Here is a 15914-nt window from a genome sequence, read left to right as displayed (position 1 = left end):
TGAGGGCTGTATGCACACCAGGGACCAGTGCCAGGAATGGTCAAACCCAGGATCATTCCCCAGAGACTGCTGGGGAGGCCCAAGACTATGAAGCTGTAACCAGGCTGCCTGGGTCTGGAAGCATAAGAGGAACCAACTGATTTTAGTCAGAGTCTCTAAAGACCTTGGCTCCACATTCTGTCAAACAGGGACAGGGGACAGTCACACTACCTGACTTATAGGGCTGGGATAGTACCTAAAAGTACCCTGAGTACAGCGTTGGGAGCAGGCTTTCATAGGGCTAGCTCTCTGACGTTTCTGCTTCTATCCCTTCAGTGCCTGTCACCCCTCTAAGAGGGTGGCTTACTGATCCATGGACCCTGACACTGAAGGAGAAATGACAGTGTGCTCCTATTGTTAAGGTTTTCCTACAGCTAGAGCTGGGAACTCCCCAACTTCCCACTCACAGCCAAGAGAGGCTGGCCACAGCTGCCTCTGCCCTGCTCCCTGGGATCCTGAGACTGAGCACAAATCCTCCAGCCCAGGAACTCAGCCCAGAACTCCCTTCCACTTACCCACCATGAACTTGGCTGGGAAGGCACACACAAGATTCAAAGACACCCTAGGACATTTGCATTGCCTTTAGGGTTTGGGAGGCTTGTCCTTCTGTGACAGCATGTTTAAAACAAAAAATGGTGCCTGTACCCCAGTTTTCAAATAGATAAACTGATACAAAGGAAGAAAAGTTTGCTCAAACCTCAAGGCCAGACATGTACTTAGGAATGTCGCTGCTAAAGGTCACATTTCTTCTGGGCCTGAGCTCACAAGCACCACTCTACCTTCAGACTTTGTGTGTGGATTCTATTAACTTTCCCCGTAGTTCTTTGGTCCATATCCCATGATACAAACAAGGAAACTGAGGCTGAACTGGTGGGCCCCAGATCACACTCAAGGTTGGCAGTCATGGAATTTAAATTTAATGACCAGCTACTGAGATTGTCCTTCTGGCCTCCCTGTCCTAGCCATCAAGCTGTGTCCCTTGCATCCTGGCTCCACCTCCCCCTGCTTGGGGAAGCACAGAGACAGTCTACAGGGAGCAAGTAACAGAGGGAGCCTTGTGCCTCTTGGTCCATAACTTTCTACTTCCCCTCTGGCCGCTGTGTGTATGGTGGCCCTTTGGGGATGCACTGGCTCCTGTCACAGGACCTAAAGGTAATATCCTGTACCCTGGGATGCCTTGACCACTTGCTTCACAGGCTAGCAACTGTGGCTGCACATGACAGACATCTGTGTCTTCCTTGTTACAGTTCATGATAACTGGAAAGTCAAGGCAAGAACTTGAATTGGTCCCATCACACCCACACTGAAAAGAGAAACAGTGTGTCCATACTGCCTACTTACTTACCTTTGGCTGGCTTTCTTCATTCTTATACAGCTTAGGGTTCCCTGCCTAGGGAATGGTGTCACCCACAGTGGGCTGCATTTCTTAATAACCAATCAGCAGTCAAGACAGTTCTCCACAGACATGCCCACAAGCCAACCTGAGCTAGACAGTTCTTCAACTGATGCTCACCTCTCAGGTCATTCTAAGCTATGTGACGTTGACAATAAAAAGTATCCAGCAGAGGAAAGAGGAACTGATAGATAGATGGTCAGAAGAATAAATGGATAGACAGATAGATAGAAGAATGGATGGACAAAAGAATGGATAGCTGAGTAGTGTAGATGGAAAAAGAGATGAGAAGGTTGGCAGGTGTGTAGATGGAAGATGATATGTATGGATAAATTGAAGAAGAATGAATGGTAGAAAATGGATGGATAGATCATTAGTTTTGATGGGTAATCAGAAATAAATGGGTGGATGGATGGATGGATGGATGGGTGGATGGATGGATGGGTGGGTGGATAGATGGATGGATGGATGGATGGGTGGGTGGATGGATGGAAAGAATGAAGGATAGATGGTTAGAAGAAGGGATGGAGTGGTGGATGGATGAATAGATATGTTGATGGGCAAAGAATGGAAGAAAAGGAGACTGGATGGGTAAATTGGTAAAAATGGATGGGTAAACAGATGAATGAATGGACAGAAGATAGATGGATTGATGGAAGAGAGCTGGTTAGAATGGATGGAACGGTGGTTGAATAGACAGAAAGATGGAGGTTAAGTAGAAGAATGCATGAAGAGAACTTCAGTTTCTAGAAGCTTCTCTCTCTCTTTCCAGCTGCTGTTGATTACCTGGCTAAAAACGTGAGCCTGTCCACACAGCGCCGTATGAAGCTTGGGGAACACTCCGCTGTGCTGGGACTTCTTCCTGTGGAAACAGGACAAGCCTACTAGGGTCCCCAGGGCACCTTGCCCTATCCAGTGGCCCAATCTAGCCCTTCCCAAGCCCTGAGTTTCCCCACCTCAGTCCCCTCATCCCCGTGGGGTCGCAGGAGGCCTGGGAAGAAACCCTTTCCCTTCCTACAGGCAGCCCTCTGGTTACGGACAACCAGTGTGCCAATCACCCATGGTTAATGACCCAGAGTGGCCTCCTGCCTCCCACTCTTCCTCCAGAGGAGTTCCCAGCCATTCTGCAGTGACACCCCCCCAAGCTCACACCCTTCTGGTGTCATGGCCTTGATCCTGCCTCAGTGCAGAGATTGGGGCTCAATCTGAACCAAGCACCTAGCTATCAGAGGGAAATGGTGCCAAAGACAAGGCTCTGGCGTCCGTGACCTCTGAGTCCTGGGTGCCGTGGCCACAGGTGCAGGTGGAGCTCGTGGGGATCCTCAGTCAGAGCTTGGAGCTCTCTCTTGCTTAGCACCAGAACTGTTCACTGGACACTGAGATGAGCCCCCCATGGTACTCCCAGGGGAGAAAGCAGGTAACATCTCATCTTTACCTAGGAATCCAGAGGACTTTGGGACTGTCCCTACACATCCTGCTGGGCATCAGGAGACCAGGAGAAGAATCTAGCAGTGGGTAGGAAGCACATAGACAGAGCTTGTTGGCCATGGGCTATCTCAGAATGCCTGGTCTCACTCAGGTCCAGCATCAGGAGGTGCAGGACTCCTAGGCTTCATTGTAATAGAGGCTTGCCCATTGTAACAGGCCTGGGCCGCCCACAGAACCTGCCTGTCTCCTCAACTGGAAGGAAAAAAAAAAGGCCTTGAGATTACAGGAGACACGAAGCAGACTCGGACAGTCTGAGTGAGCTTTCAAGTCCATATGCCTGGAGTTCTGCACACCGTCTTGCTGGTACCCGGGAACCTGCTCACACATGCTGGTCCCCTGAAAAGGGGCCACCATCTTCCAGCATGAAAGGCTCTTGATGCCACTGAATGCAGAGAGCCTTCTTGTACCAGACAAAATGGCTGGTCCACCTCAGAGAAGATGCTCCAATATCCTTGGCATCTCAGTGGAAGGCCACACCTCTGTTCTTTTTAGAGAAGCAGTTTTCAATGATGGCTGCTCAGTCAGGAGGCTTCTGTTGCCTCACGAGGCACGGTGCACCCTGGGCACTGTTTTTAAGCCACTCAACCCCATCCCCACCCACCCCGGGGCAGAGGAAGATGCTAAAAGTCCCAGCAATGAGGACAAGGCACCTTCCCTAAGCACTCCAGAGTCTCCCTTGCACTCCTTCCCTCTCTTAGAGCTGGGTCTTTTGGAGGAGCTGGATTGCTGAGCCTGCCCTCATTCTCTCTTCCATAGGGCTCTTTCTCACCCTGTATTTATCAGAATCGCATCCATTTTTATCCTCTCCCTCGCTATAACCTACCCTTGGACCACTCTCATCCAGGGCTGGTAACCCACAGTACCAGATCCAGGAACCCTGGACCTGATTGCTTGTTGCCACTATACACACAAGACCGCCTGCTGGCCCAGTCCATGACTCCTGCCCTCAGCAAGCAAGACATTCCTAGAGAGACCAGCTATCATGCTCAAACGCCCCAATGGACTTCCTTTGGCCTGGGGACCTGAACCGGCATGACACTGGGACACTTGTCTACATGAACACGTGACCAATGTGCGCCTATTTCTTATCTCTAGACCCATCATCTGAAGCCCGTCCCAAGCCATGACGAGGATAGCTCGTATCTGTGGTTTAGAGACACCCATTAATAACCGGGAGCAGACTGACGCTCTGGTGACATGTGGTATGTGGCACCAGACAGATGGCGCTCATCTGCTCAGTCCAGATTTCAAGGGAAGGAGACTTTTGGGTTCTTCAAGGTCTGGACAAGAGGAAAGCCATGTTGCCCCCTTGGGAAGCCAGGTTCTCCTTCTGAAGTTCTCACAGCCTCAAGCATCCCTTTCAGAAGACCAAATGCATCTTCCTCCACATTCCTTGCCCCCTGGAGGCCTAGCTCTGGATGCACCTGAATCTCCTCACACCGAGTATAGTTTATAAGCAGGGACTTCAAGCAGGTGACATCCACAGGACCCAGTCCCAGGAGCAACATTCCAGTGCTTGGACCAATCACAATGATCATCTGCCCACGAGAGTAACTGCAACCAGAGACCTGCTCGGGAGAAAACAAAATGGCTTCTCATTCCATGCAACGCCTCTGAACATTTCTCCAAGCTGTCATCTGGGTATAAAGTGGGACTTGTGTTCTGGGGGAGCCCTTGACCTCAACAGATTTCCCCAAGCATCTCATCCTTTTGTGAATCTGCCTTGATCTGTAAAACTCAGCCTTGTTTGGGCAGCTTGCAACATCACCATTGAGGTGACATCGGTTAGATGAGAGGCACCGTCCCTCTGGGATTGAGCACAGCCTAGAAGAAGCCCAGTTTCCAGCGGCCAGGCTGGACCAGAAACAGCCCCCACCCCAACCCCTGTAAATAGAGTCAATAGGAAGATAAGAGGGGTGCCCCCCATGTCACTCAAGTAGCTACTGGTTCTTCTGTGGAGGTCCCTCTGAACTCATTGTATGGTAGTTGAAAATGTGACGTTGTGCTGTTTGTTGATAGAATATTTGCTTTTTATATATAAATCTATATGCTTAAAAATGAAACAAAAACAAAAAAAAATTGGAAAGAAACCCCACCCCTAGTGTGTGTTGTGTTAGTGCCGGGGACCATCTGTAAGGATCTCATTGTGCATTTGGGTTATGTATTCCAGTCTTACTTGGGTTCCCTCTTTTTTTAATTTTTTATTATTATTATTTTTTGTCATTTTCCTACTCCCAACTTGGTTTTCTTCTCTTGCTATGAAAAGGAAAGAGATGGCTTTAAGAGCCAAGCATCTACTCCTTTATACCCTGTTTAATGTTGCCCTGCTTTTAGGGGACCAGGAACAAGCACAGGAAACAGAACTTGGGAAGCAAGAGGGGAGGGGAGGGGAGGGGCTGGCCGGGGAGACTGGAGAGCAGGGAGGTTTCACAGCCAAATGACGGCTTCGGCCCAGGACAGAGCCAGGTTTGGCATACTCCACCAGAGTCTGGTACTGTTTGCATGGAAACGGCAGACCGTTCTAAGACATGGAACTAAGCCTCGCTGGACTGCACAGTTGCCAACTAAGAAGACTGCGTAAGTCCTCTAGAAGGCTCTTATTCTCCCCAGGCTCCTGGAAATGTCTCTCCCCGCCGGATGCTCCTCTAGGGTACACAAGCATCCTCACCTTCTACGGAAGCACGAAGCCGAGACCAAATGGGGGTACCTGGGTTGCCATGTTGAAATGCTTCAAGATACCTGTGCATCTAATGTTTCCTCTGTGCACACGGACACGGGCAGCCCCCTGCTGGGAGAATACCACACTTTGCTGGAGCGCATTCCCTCTTCCTAGTGACTGCAACATTGTTGCTTCAGTGTTTGGCTCAGCCATTTCTCCTCCAGGCAAAGTGAGTGTGTGTGCAGGAGGGGTGTGAATGGGATGTGCATGTGTGGGCGGCTGTCTAAATATAACCCGCACCATAATTTATTCAGCTATATGGAGTAGTAGACTAGAAAGACAAACTGGTATTTGCTTTAACTACCTGCTGCTTGTAAGCGCTGCCTCTGTAACTCAGGCGTAACTGTTATACATTAAAAGAAATTAAAAACATCATGGAAGTTTTGCACCCTCAATTGACTGCCATCCTGTGGCTGGGGACTAGGATGTCTGGGAACCACATGATGGGTTGGTGTGAGAATGTTTTCTGTTGTACCCTGTATTGGTCAGGGTTCTCTAGAGAAACAAAACCGATAGAATGGATGGATAGATAGATAGATAGATAGATAGATAGATAGATAGATAGATAGATAGATAGATAGATATCTTGGTTTGGGTTTTACATGAACAGACACCATGACCAAGTCAACTCTCAGAAGGACAACACTTAATTGGGGCTGGCTTACAGGTTCAGAGATTTAGTCCCTTATCATTAAGACAGAGTATGGCAGCATCCAGGCGGGCATGGTGCTGGAGGCGCTGAGAGTTCTACATCTTCTTCAAAAGGCTGCTAGCAGAATACTGACTTCCAGACAACTAGGATGAGGGTCTTAAAGCCCACGCCCACAGTGACAAGCCTACTCCAACAGGGCCATGCCTCCAAATAGTGCCACTCCTTGGGCCAAGCATATACAAATGATCACAATAGATAGATAGGTAGGTAGGTAGGTAGGTAGGTAGATAGATAGATAGATAGATAGATAGATAGATAGATAGATAAATAGATAGATAGATAGATAGATAGGTGGAGATTGATGCACAGGATGTATTAGACTAGCTTACAGGTTGTGGTCCAACTATCCAACAATTCCACTGGCTGTCTCCCAGTAATTTCCATCCAGAAGGCTGATGTAGCAACTGGGCTTCAGTTTATGCTATAACCATGAAGTAGTAGGCTCTAATGCCAGTGAAGGAATGAACTCGTCATCTAGATTGAGAGCAAGCACAGAAAGAGCAAGCTTCCTGATGTCATGTCCTTTACATAGGCTGCCGCCAGTGCTGTGGTCCAGATTAAAGGTGAATCTTCATTGAGAAGACTCCCTTGGAGGTGTACCCAGCCAGTTGGGTTTTAGTTAATTCCAGATATAGTCAAGTCAACAATATCCAAGAATCTCCATCACAAGTTCACCCATTGTCAACTTGACATACAATCAGATCTACTTTGGTACCAGGAATATGGTATGCCCCCCCACACACACACACTGCAGATTACTCCATCCCACCCCCATACCAAGCAGCTGCTGGTATGCTGCATGTGCCTCTTTGGTAGTAGTAAGTATCACCAATGCGGATTGGTACAGATCCACTAAGCATCTCTGTGGGCTCAGAGGCAGAGATCGGGGGCGCCTCTAAGCAAGCACTGAGCTGAGAACCCTTGGTGGCTCTCCCTCTGCCTCAGACAGAACTCAGAAACACCTGGTTCCCTAAGAGCGGTACCGGGTGTAGCGGGTGAGTTAAAGGACGTAAATAATAGGCTTTTCTCCCCCTCACCCCGTGACACAGGTTAAGCCAGATTAGACCAGATTAAAAGTAGATGAAGGCAAGTTTATTAGGAGGCAGCTCTTGGACTGGCTCGCTGATCTTACCAGAATTGCACATCCAGGTTAAAGCTAGGGGGTTTTGTAGAGCTTAGTCGAGGAGTGATGACGTGGCAGACAGGACCTGGGGTTGTGCCCATACATGGTCAAACACTGAACTCTTGGGTTGCCAGAAACGTGGAGAGAGACAAGGAGTGATAACATGCTAGGCCAGAGTCCTCTCCAAGCATACGGGGTTGGGGGAAGGAGGGTGGGCCGGCTTTCCCAGCTTGTGCAGGGGTGTGCGGGGGTTCCAGCCCAGCATCGAGGGATCACAACAGAGTCCAGGTGAGGTTCAGTAGAAGGAAGGATATATACCCTTGGGGTGCAGACTCAAACAATTTTGATCAGGAGTGTTGGGTGTGCATCATAGCACAAAGTCAGTCCTCCTGAGCCCCAGGCTGGCTTTTTGTGCCCTATCCTGGCCAGCAGGAGGAGGAATGGAGAGTTTACCTGCCCAGCATCTCTAACTGAAGTGGCTATGTGTGAAGAGACACCATGACCACTGCAGATCTTATAAAGGAAGCATTTAATTGGGACTGGCTTATAGTTTCAGAAGTTTAGTACATTATCATCATGGTGGGAAGCATGGTGGTGTGTAGTAAGACATGATGCTGGAGGAGGAGCTGAGAGTTCTACATCCGGATCTGCAGGCAACAAGAAGGAACTGTCACACTGGACCTGGCTTGAGCATCTGAGATCTCAAAGCCCAACCCCAGTGACACACTTCCTCCAGCAAAGCCACACCTACTCCAACAAGGCCACACCCACTCCAACAAAGCCACACCCACTCCAACAAGGCCACACCCACTCCAACAAGGCAGTGCCTCCTAATGGTGCCACTCCCTATGAGCCAGTGTGGGGGAGCATTTTCTTTCAAACCACTATAATCCCCTAGTAGCAGCTTGTGCTTTGGTTAGGGGACAGGCCCACTGGCCTGTTATAGGGGACCTGGGCAGGGACAAGCAGTATCCATTCCATGTGTGCTCTGTGGCCTGATGACTGGGGAGTCTATGCCACCCCAAGGGGCTAGTTTCCTTGGATGAAGTTCTGAATAGGAAAGGATTAGGTGGGAGTTAGAAAATGGGGGAGGGGCACTGGTCAGTCACTCCTGTTGACCCGAACTGTCTACACAAGGTCAAGCTCTCTAAGCAGGATCTGGAAGGAGACTGAGTGTGCCCTGGGCCTGAGACCAGTTGGCAGCTGCTCTAGTCCCTTCTTCACAGAGTCCCTGTGGGCGCTGAATCCCATACCCACCCCTTGATGTTACAACTCAACCACAGCCAACCAACACCCTCAACCATCGGTTATGAAGATTTGTGGATGGTAGTCAAGGTCTCCCCAAGTTCTACCCTCAGCTTAGCATCAGACTGAGGACCTGAGGCCATTCTGAACCCCCTCCAGACTGGATCACCATGTTTTAGAAAGCAAGTTAGATAACTTCTAAGGACCTTCCAGGTTACCATGAAGATCCTCTGAACTGAAGATGGGACTTGAAGACAGCCCACAGCTCTGGCTCAGAGCTGTCTGTCTTCAGGCTGAGAAAAGAATAAAACACCAAGACATAGACATTTGCCCTCAGGGAACCAGAGAGCTCCCTGACCCATAGTGTTGTTAGTAACCATCCTTTTTCTGACAGTCTTTGTCTATGTCCCATGGGAAACTGGATGCTCTTCAAGGGGACACACCACCACTTGATGTAAAGTCAGAGTTTTGCTAACAAAGGGGGAAAAAGGTAGACGTAAGACAGGCACTTGTGTCTGTCAGCTTTTCGGTGATAACACAGAATAATTCACAGGCCACACACACCTTGTGGTGGACCCATTCCCAAGACTGCCCTTGAATGAAACTGGGTAATGGCACAAGAGTTTGGTTAGACATCAGACACAGGGAAGCTCTGAAGTGGGGGAGACACCAGCCCTGGCCCAATCCCAACTCTTCCTAAGAGCTTCTGCCATGCCTTCCTCTCCCTTTCTCAAGCTGCATGACCTACTCTGAGCACAGATTTACTTTGATAATTCCCAGCCATGTGGACAACTGCTGGTGGGGATGGGGCTAGTTTCCTGGAGGCTTTGGGGAGTGGGTTCAAATCTCCATCCACCTCTGTTGCCTGCCCTCAAAAGAATTTAAACACATCGACTCCAATCAGGCCTTCATTGGGCCCAGGCTCCTTCTGTGTGACCATAGGCAAGTCATGTGCCCCTAGTCTGTCTCATCCTTCAGGCAGAAATAGTCTTTCCCTCTGTCAGAACTATAGCAATAGAGCTATAGCAAACCCCACAGTTTGCTGGCTTTGAACACCAACAGCTCATGATGGGAGGGGACGTTCCTCATTGCCCATTATACTCAGTAGGACCACTTAATCCTAATTGGGTTTGATCCCCGAGTCCAGGGAGGCACGAACTGGCTCCACAAAGCTGTCTTTCTCTGACCCATCATTCACCCATGCAAGAATTTTTAAAATGCAAAAAAAAAAAAAAAAAAAAAAAAAAAAAAAAAATCCACAATTGGACATTGATTTGGCTCATGGTTCTGAAGGCCGGCGGGCCCACGGGTACAGGCCACATCTGCTCAGTGTCTGGTAATGGATTCCTGCTACACATCACCATTTTGAGATAGGCTAGGCAGCAAGATGGGCTTAGCAGAGTAAGTGGGTTGACAGTAACCATTAATAGTGCTTGCAGAGTATGTGCCAAGCTGTGGGTTCAGGCCCCAGCACTCCAAAGACATAGATGCTCTTCTAGTTGCTTCTCTGGTCAGCCTGATTCAATACCTAACAACAAAAGCAACTTAAGGAAGGGTTGGCTTTGGCTCACAGTTCAAAGGAGATCTGGAACTGTCCTCCAGAACAAGTATTTCCTCCCTAACTTGCTTCTTGCTGGGTATTTTAGCGTAGCAGCAGGAAGGTGATTAATACACATTTGGTGAGCCACAGGCCCCAGGGAGACGCTGTCTGGAAACGACAGTGCCTGAAGTGTGACACCTGGGGGATGGAGAGATGGCTCAGCAGTTAAGAGCACTGACTGCTCTTCCAGAGGTCCTGAGTTCAAATCCCAGCAACCACATGGTGGCTCACAACCATCTGTAATGGAATCTGGTGCCCTCTTCTGGTGTGTCTGAAGACAGCTACAGTGTACTCACATACATACATACATATATGAAGTGTGACACCCACCTGTTGTCTACTGCCCCTTCACATGCATACTCACCTCAAATGTATGTGTACTTTATTACAAGAACATGCACATGCATGAATGCACACAATGAAGGTCACTCTCTCAAGATCCTATACGTCCTCATCATGGTGTGCTGGGTCCCTAGACAGTTATCAAGAAAGATGTGAGAGGCCGCATGGATAGAAATATCTGTCTCTACAAACCAAGTCACTTTGTGCAACAGTAAGGACATGGAAACCTCCCTCCCATGGTGACAAGAACAGAATGCCCACAGAGGGACAGGGGGACAGTCAGAACCTGGAGGTCTGACATATTAGCCCTCATTTCATCATAGAAGAATAAACTGATCTGCATCGTCAGGAAATATAGCAAGACTGTATCATGTCTGATCTGACCTCCTCCACTCCCATTGGCAGAGTGAATCAACAATGGTTACTCCCAGGGGCTTGAAGCCCTTGGTACCACTTTCTCCTCGTGGCAGACCTCTAGACCTCCAAGAGAGGACAATGAAACCTCGGAGGGTTGAAGACCAAAGGTCAAAGCTTGTGAGTCAGGATGAGTTATTGGGTCACCAGCATTAGACATGGACATGTTGCCTGGAATATCCCAGGCGTGTGGATTAGGTAAAGCTCAGAGTAGAAGAAACTGGTTTCCCTGAGACCTTGCCCTGGGCTACACACACTCTTTACCCTCTAGACACTCGATGTTTTTTTAAGAAGGAGGGGAGGCTAGGTTGAAGTCTTGTGTTAAGGCAACATGAAGACCAGTGCTTTTCTATGCCAGATACCTCTTAAACACTATCCGTCTATAGTTTTCAGAAAGCCACATCTCAACCTAGGAGCCACCCCTGACGAATCTCATTCAAGGTCCCCAGTTTTCTCTGAGGACTTGATTTTTCTCCATACAGCGTGCTTAATAAGGCATCAACCTCCAAGGTGGTTGGGAAGATTCAACAGAGTCACAGAATTTCCTTAGGGCTACCAAACCTGCTGAGCACATGGCCTTTTTCCTGCAGGATTCACACTGACTTTCTACAGATGAGCCAGAAGCTTCCTAGCAGCCAGTGGATGAATCAGAAACTCAGAAACCTGATGAGTTACAGAAGTGTTGATAGCAACAAGAAGAGATGTGCTAAGGGAAATTCATAAGTAATTTCTCCAGTGTCTTCCAAAAGAGGCTACTGAATGATGCTAAATAACAACTCAAAAATAAACTGTAAAGTTATGTCAGGAAGGTTTGTTGAAGAGAGAGAACAAACCCAGACATGCTCCTTAAGGGCTTTCCTTGCTTTGAGGACCATTTAGGAATCCAGACATGGAAGGAAATGCCATCAAGAAAGCCACACAGAAAACAAACTTGTAAAAACAGGGCCAGTGGGGCTGGAAAAACGGCTCAGTACTTAAGAGCAATGGCGCTTGATCCAGAGGACCAAGATTTTGTCCCAGCACACACATGACTGATCACAACTGTCTGCACTCCAGTTCCAGAGGATCTGACGCCCCCTTCTGTCCGCTCTGAGCATTTCGCGCACATGGCCTCTCTGAGCATTTCGTGCACATGGCCTACATACATACATGCAGGCAAACATTCATACACATAAAGTGAAAGTAAATAACTTTTAAAAATCTGGGTCAATGTTATATGAAAAAGAGCTGGAGAATACATGTTAGGAAACTTCCTAGAATTTAATTTAATCGCTACTCCATGGTTTCCTTACAGCAGTTTTGTCGGGGTCTGTCAATCTCTGCCCTTTAAGGTCTGTTTAGGCCTTTTACATTTAATGTAAAAACTAACAGGTCTGGATTTAGGTTTTACTGTTTCCTCATTTTGTGGTTTGTTTGTTTGTTTGTTTGTTTGTTTTAATGTTTTGTGAGGTTTCTGGGGCTTTTGTTTCTTTTGGTGTCAGAGATCGAATGCAGGGCCTCATTCATACTAAGCTATAGCCCTAGCCGTCAAGTTATTTCAATATATTTTAGTATATTGAATATACTAGTGCTGAAGAGATGGCTCAGTGGTTAAGAGCACTGACTGCTTTTCCAGAGGTCCTGAGTTCAAATCCCAGCAACCACATGGTAGCTCACAACCATCTGTAATGAGATCTGATGCCCTCTTCTGGTGTGTCTGAAGACAGCTACGGTGTACTTATATGTAATACATCTTTAAAAATAAATATACTAAAAAGCAATATATTTATTGCTTTATTTTATTCTTTAAAAATTTCTAATTTTTTTTACTATTACTTTGAAGACGTGTACACACACCTGGAGGTCAGAAGACAATTTTTTTGGCTGTGATTCTCTCCTTCCACCTTTAGGTGGGTTCTGGGGATTGAACTCAAATATCCGGGTTTGCATAGTAGTTCTATGGATTGAGCTTGGGTCTCCAGGTTTACATGGTGGTTCTGGGGATTAAACTTGGGTCTCCAGGTCCACATGCCAAATTCCTTCAACCATGAGCCATCTCATCAGACCCTTATTTTTTAAAAACATGTTTTATTATTATTGGTAGGTTTCTTGTGAACGTTTTATCCATGGGTCTCACTGGGCTTTGCTCAATTTCACTTGTTACCTCTTAAAATTATATTTTAGAATGAGTGTAAGGAACATGACATTTGTATAACCTGCATGTGAAGACGGAACTTGGTATCTAGAATTGATATTTTTCCTACCACATGAAAAATAAAACAGAGAAGGTAAATGGAAGCCAGGGATGCTGGGAGTGGCTCGTACAACTCAAGACATGAGCACCAGAGCTGAGATTGTGTTTTGAGGATGACCAAGAAGGAGATGGCGACGTCACACAGAGACACTCTGCCTGTGAGCTCATCAGCCTTGTCTCTGTCAAGACCCAACAATGTGACAGGATTTCTCCACTTGACCAGAGTTAAGCAGGTTCTCTCCGGAGACGGCTGGGTGTGTCCGGATACTCATTTTCAGTCAGGCACACTCTGTCTTACACTATGTCCTCTTTTGTCACGCGCCCACGCTTCCCGCTGCTAGAAACAGACGTGCAACAAACAAACAGATTCTTCTGCAGATAACCTTTATTGTCCAGCACTTTGAGCAGGGGGCTTCTTGAGCAGGAAACTTCTCTCTGAGCCGGGGACTCCCTACCGGGTTTTACTGTCTAGGCGACCTCTCACGCGCAGTCCCCCACGTGCGATCTCTCTGTCCAGTCTCTGTCCACGCGGGACCTCCCTCAATCTCTTTTACCGAGTCTCTCTCCACGTGGGATCTCCCGCAACCTCTCCTATCGGGCTTCTCTCCACGTGGTATCTCTCCGCCATCCCTCCACGTGGGGTCTCCCGCAATCTCTCCACTCTCTTCCTCTCCACGTGGGGGAGAAATGAACTGCTATATATGCCTAAAAGACTTGTGTTGCTACCTGATTGGTGCATCCTTCTGTAGCTCAATCACGTGCCCCAAGAGTGGGCTGTGACTTATGTGGTGCATGCGCATTAAGTCTCTTGGCTGGGCAACAGCTGTTTGCTGAGTTCTCAGCAGGAAGCCGGCGCCATGTTTGGGTGCGGCACAAACGGCTCCCTACACTCTTTCGGTCTGGGCAGCCGAGCATGGAAACAGGGATGGGAGAGGGTTCTGCAGAAGAAGGGCCTAAGTGACTGATGGGGACCTGGCATTGAGGGTGGTATGTCCCTGCAGGTGGTTGTAGTATTGGGCCAACCAGGGGCGGGGGGACAAGAAAGAAATCTGGGCTTGGGGATAGGAGCATCAAGAAGAATGACTTTGGAGACAGGTAGGGCCACTCATCTGCTCTACCTGTCACATTTGCTACTCGGTAACCCTGGCCCGTGTCCCGCGCAACCGTCTCGCCTGCAAGAACGACGCGGCACACAAAATAGAATCCTTCTGCGGTAAACTTTATTAATCTGGAAAAACCGGTACTTGCTTCACGTAACGAAAAAGACGGAGAAAACCAAGAGATCCAAGGAGACGAACAGGACGAACAAGCTCCACGAGACGGCCGAAAACCAACGGGAGAAAGAGAGGAAGAAGAGAGGAAGAGAGGGAGAAGAAGGAGAAGAAGGGAGCTATCCAGCCCGTCCCCTATAAAGGGATCAGTCCTTGCCTTGGACGCGGAGCCCCCTGATTGGTTGAGACTCAGCAGGCCCTATGACGCCACGGAAGAGGCGGAACTCATGAGGCGGAAAAGTTACCCAGCGTGTGCGCACATGGCTTGTTTACTGCTAACTCCAGCCAGATATCAGCGCCATCTTGTAATGGCGAATGCGTGGGAATGTGTGGGTGGCGCCCCACAGCCGGATATCAGCGCCATCTTGTAATGACGGAAGCGTGGGAATGTGTGGGCGGCGCCCCACAGGCCCGGGACTTGATCCACCCACACCTCTGCTCAGCTGTAAAATGTGTGCCATGACCTACGTCAGAAGACACCATGAGGGTCATCAAACAAATGCTTAGTTTAAAGATACCCTTATTCACAATGTCTGCTACACAGGGCCCTGCTTCAAGCACATTGCACCTGATGGTGTCAGACCAGGCTCCTACAGACCAGGATCAGAGCAGAAGAAGTTGGGACATGGCTCTGCCTAAGCACTGTCTTGCCCCAATTGTTCAGAACCTCTGAGATGGAGCTCAGGAAGTACCACCACCACCACCATCACCATCATCATCATCATAGTTACCACCAACACCACATCACCATCTGTGGTGGCTTGAATGAGAACGGCCATAATGGGCTCATATATTTAAATTCCAACGGATGGAACTGTTCAGGAAGGATTAGGAGGTGTGGCCTTGGAGGGGGTGTGTCACTGGGGATGGGGCTTTAAGATTTCAAAAGCCCACACCAGGCTTTCTCTGCTTCCTGCCTGCAGATCAGGATATAAGCTGTCGGCCACTGCTCCAGCACCATGTCTGCCTGCCTACTGCCATGCTTCCTACCATGATGATAATGCACCAACCCTCCATAACTGTAACCAAGTCCCCCAATTAAATGCTTTCTTTAATAAGTAGCCTTGGTCATGGTGTCTCTTCACAGCAACAGAACAGTAACTAAGACAACATCACTACTACCACCACCAACAGCGTATCCACCATCACCATCATCACCAAAAACCCTGATGTAATACTAGGATATTGGTGGTCACTTTTCCTAGAAAAGACCCTTTTTGCACATGCGAGCTGAAGTCCAAAGTAGATGAGTGTGGTGGTTTGAATAAGTTTAGCCCTTATAGACGCCTGTGTTTGAGTGCTTGGCTCAGAGGGAGTGAATGGTCCTATTAGGAG

The 15914-nt window shown here is 48.3% G+C and overlaps 1 protein-coding gene across 2 annotated transcripts in view; it reads left to right on the top strand.

Annotated features, from left to right (window-relative positions):
* Nucleotides 1-2320, top strand: part of PAX7 (paired box 7) — a gene marked incomplete at both ends in the record, with an annotated part of 93285 nt that extends 90965 nt beyond the window's left edge. For both annotated transcript variants that reach the window (XM_080921330.1, XM_080921329.1), the window contains one exon: nucleotides 2205-2320. In XM_080921330.1, coding sequence (XP_080777456.1) covers nucleotides 2205-2320 — 116 coding nt within the window. The remainder of the gene's footprint in view (nucleotides 1-2204) is intronic.
* Between the last annotated feature and the right edge of the window lie 13594 nt (nucleotides 2321-15914).

This window comes from Micromys minutus (assembly GCF_963924665.1).
Source record: "Micromys minutus genome assembly, chromosome: 9".
In the NCBI taxonomy this organism is placed as follows: domain Eukaryota; kingdom Metazoa; phylum Chordata; class Mammalia; order Rodentia; family Muridae; genus Micromys; species Micromys minutus.
The sequence above is the reverse complement of the archived record's forward strand: the minus strand, read 5'-3'. Positions and strand labels throughout refer to the sequence as shown.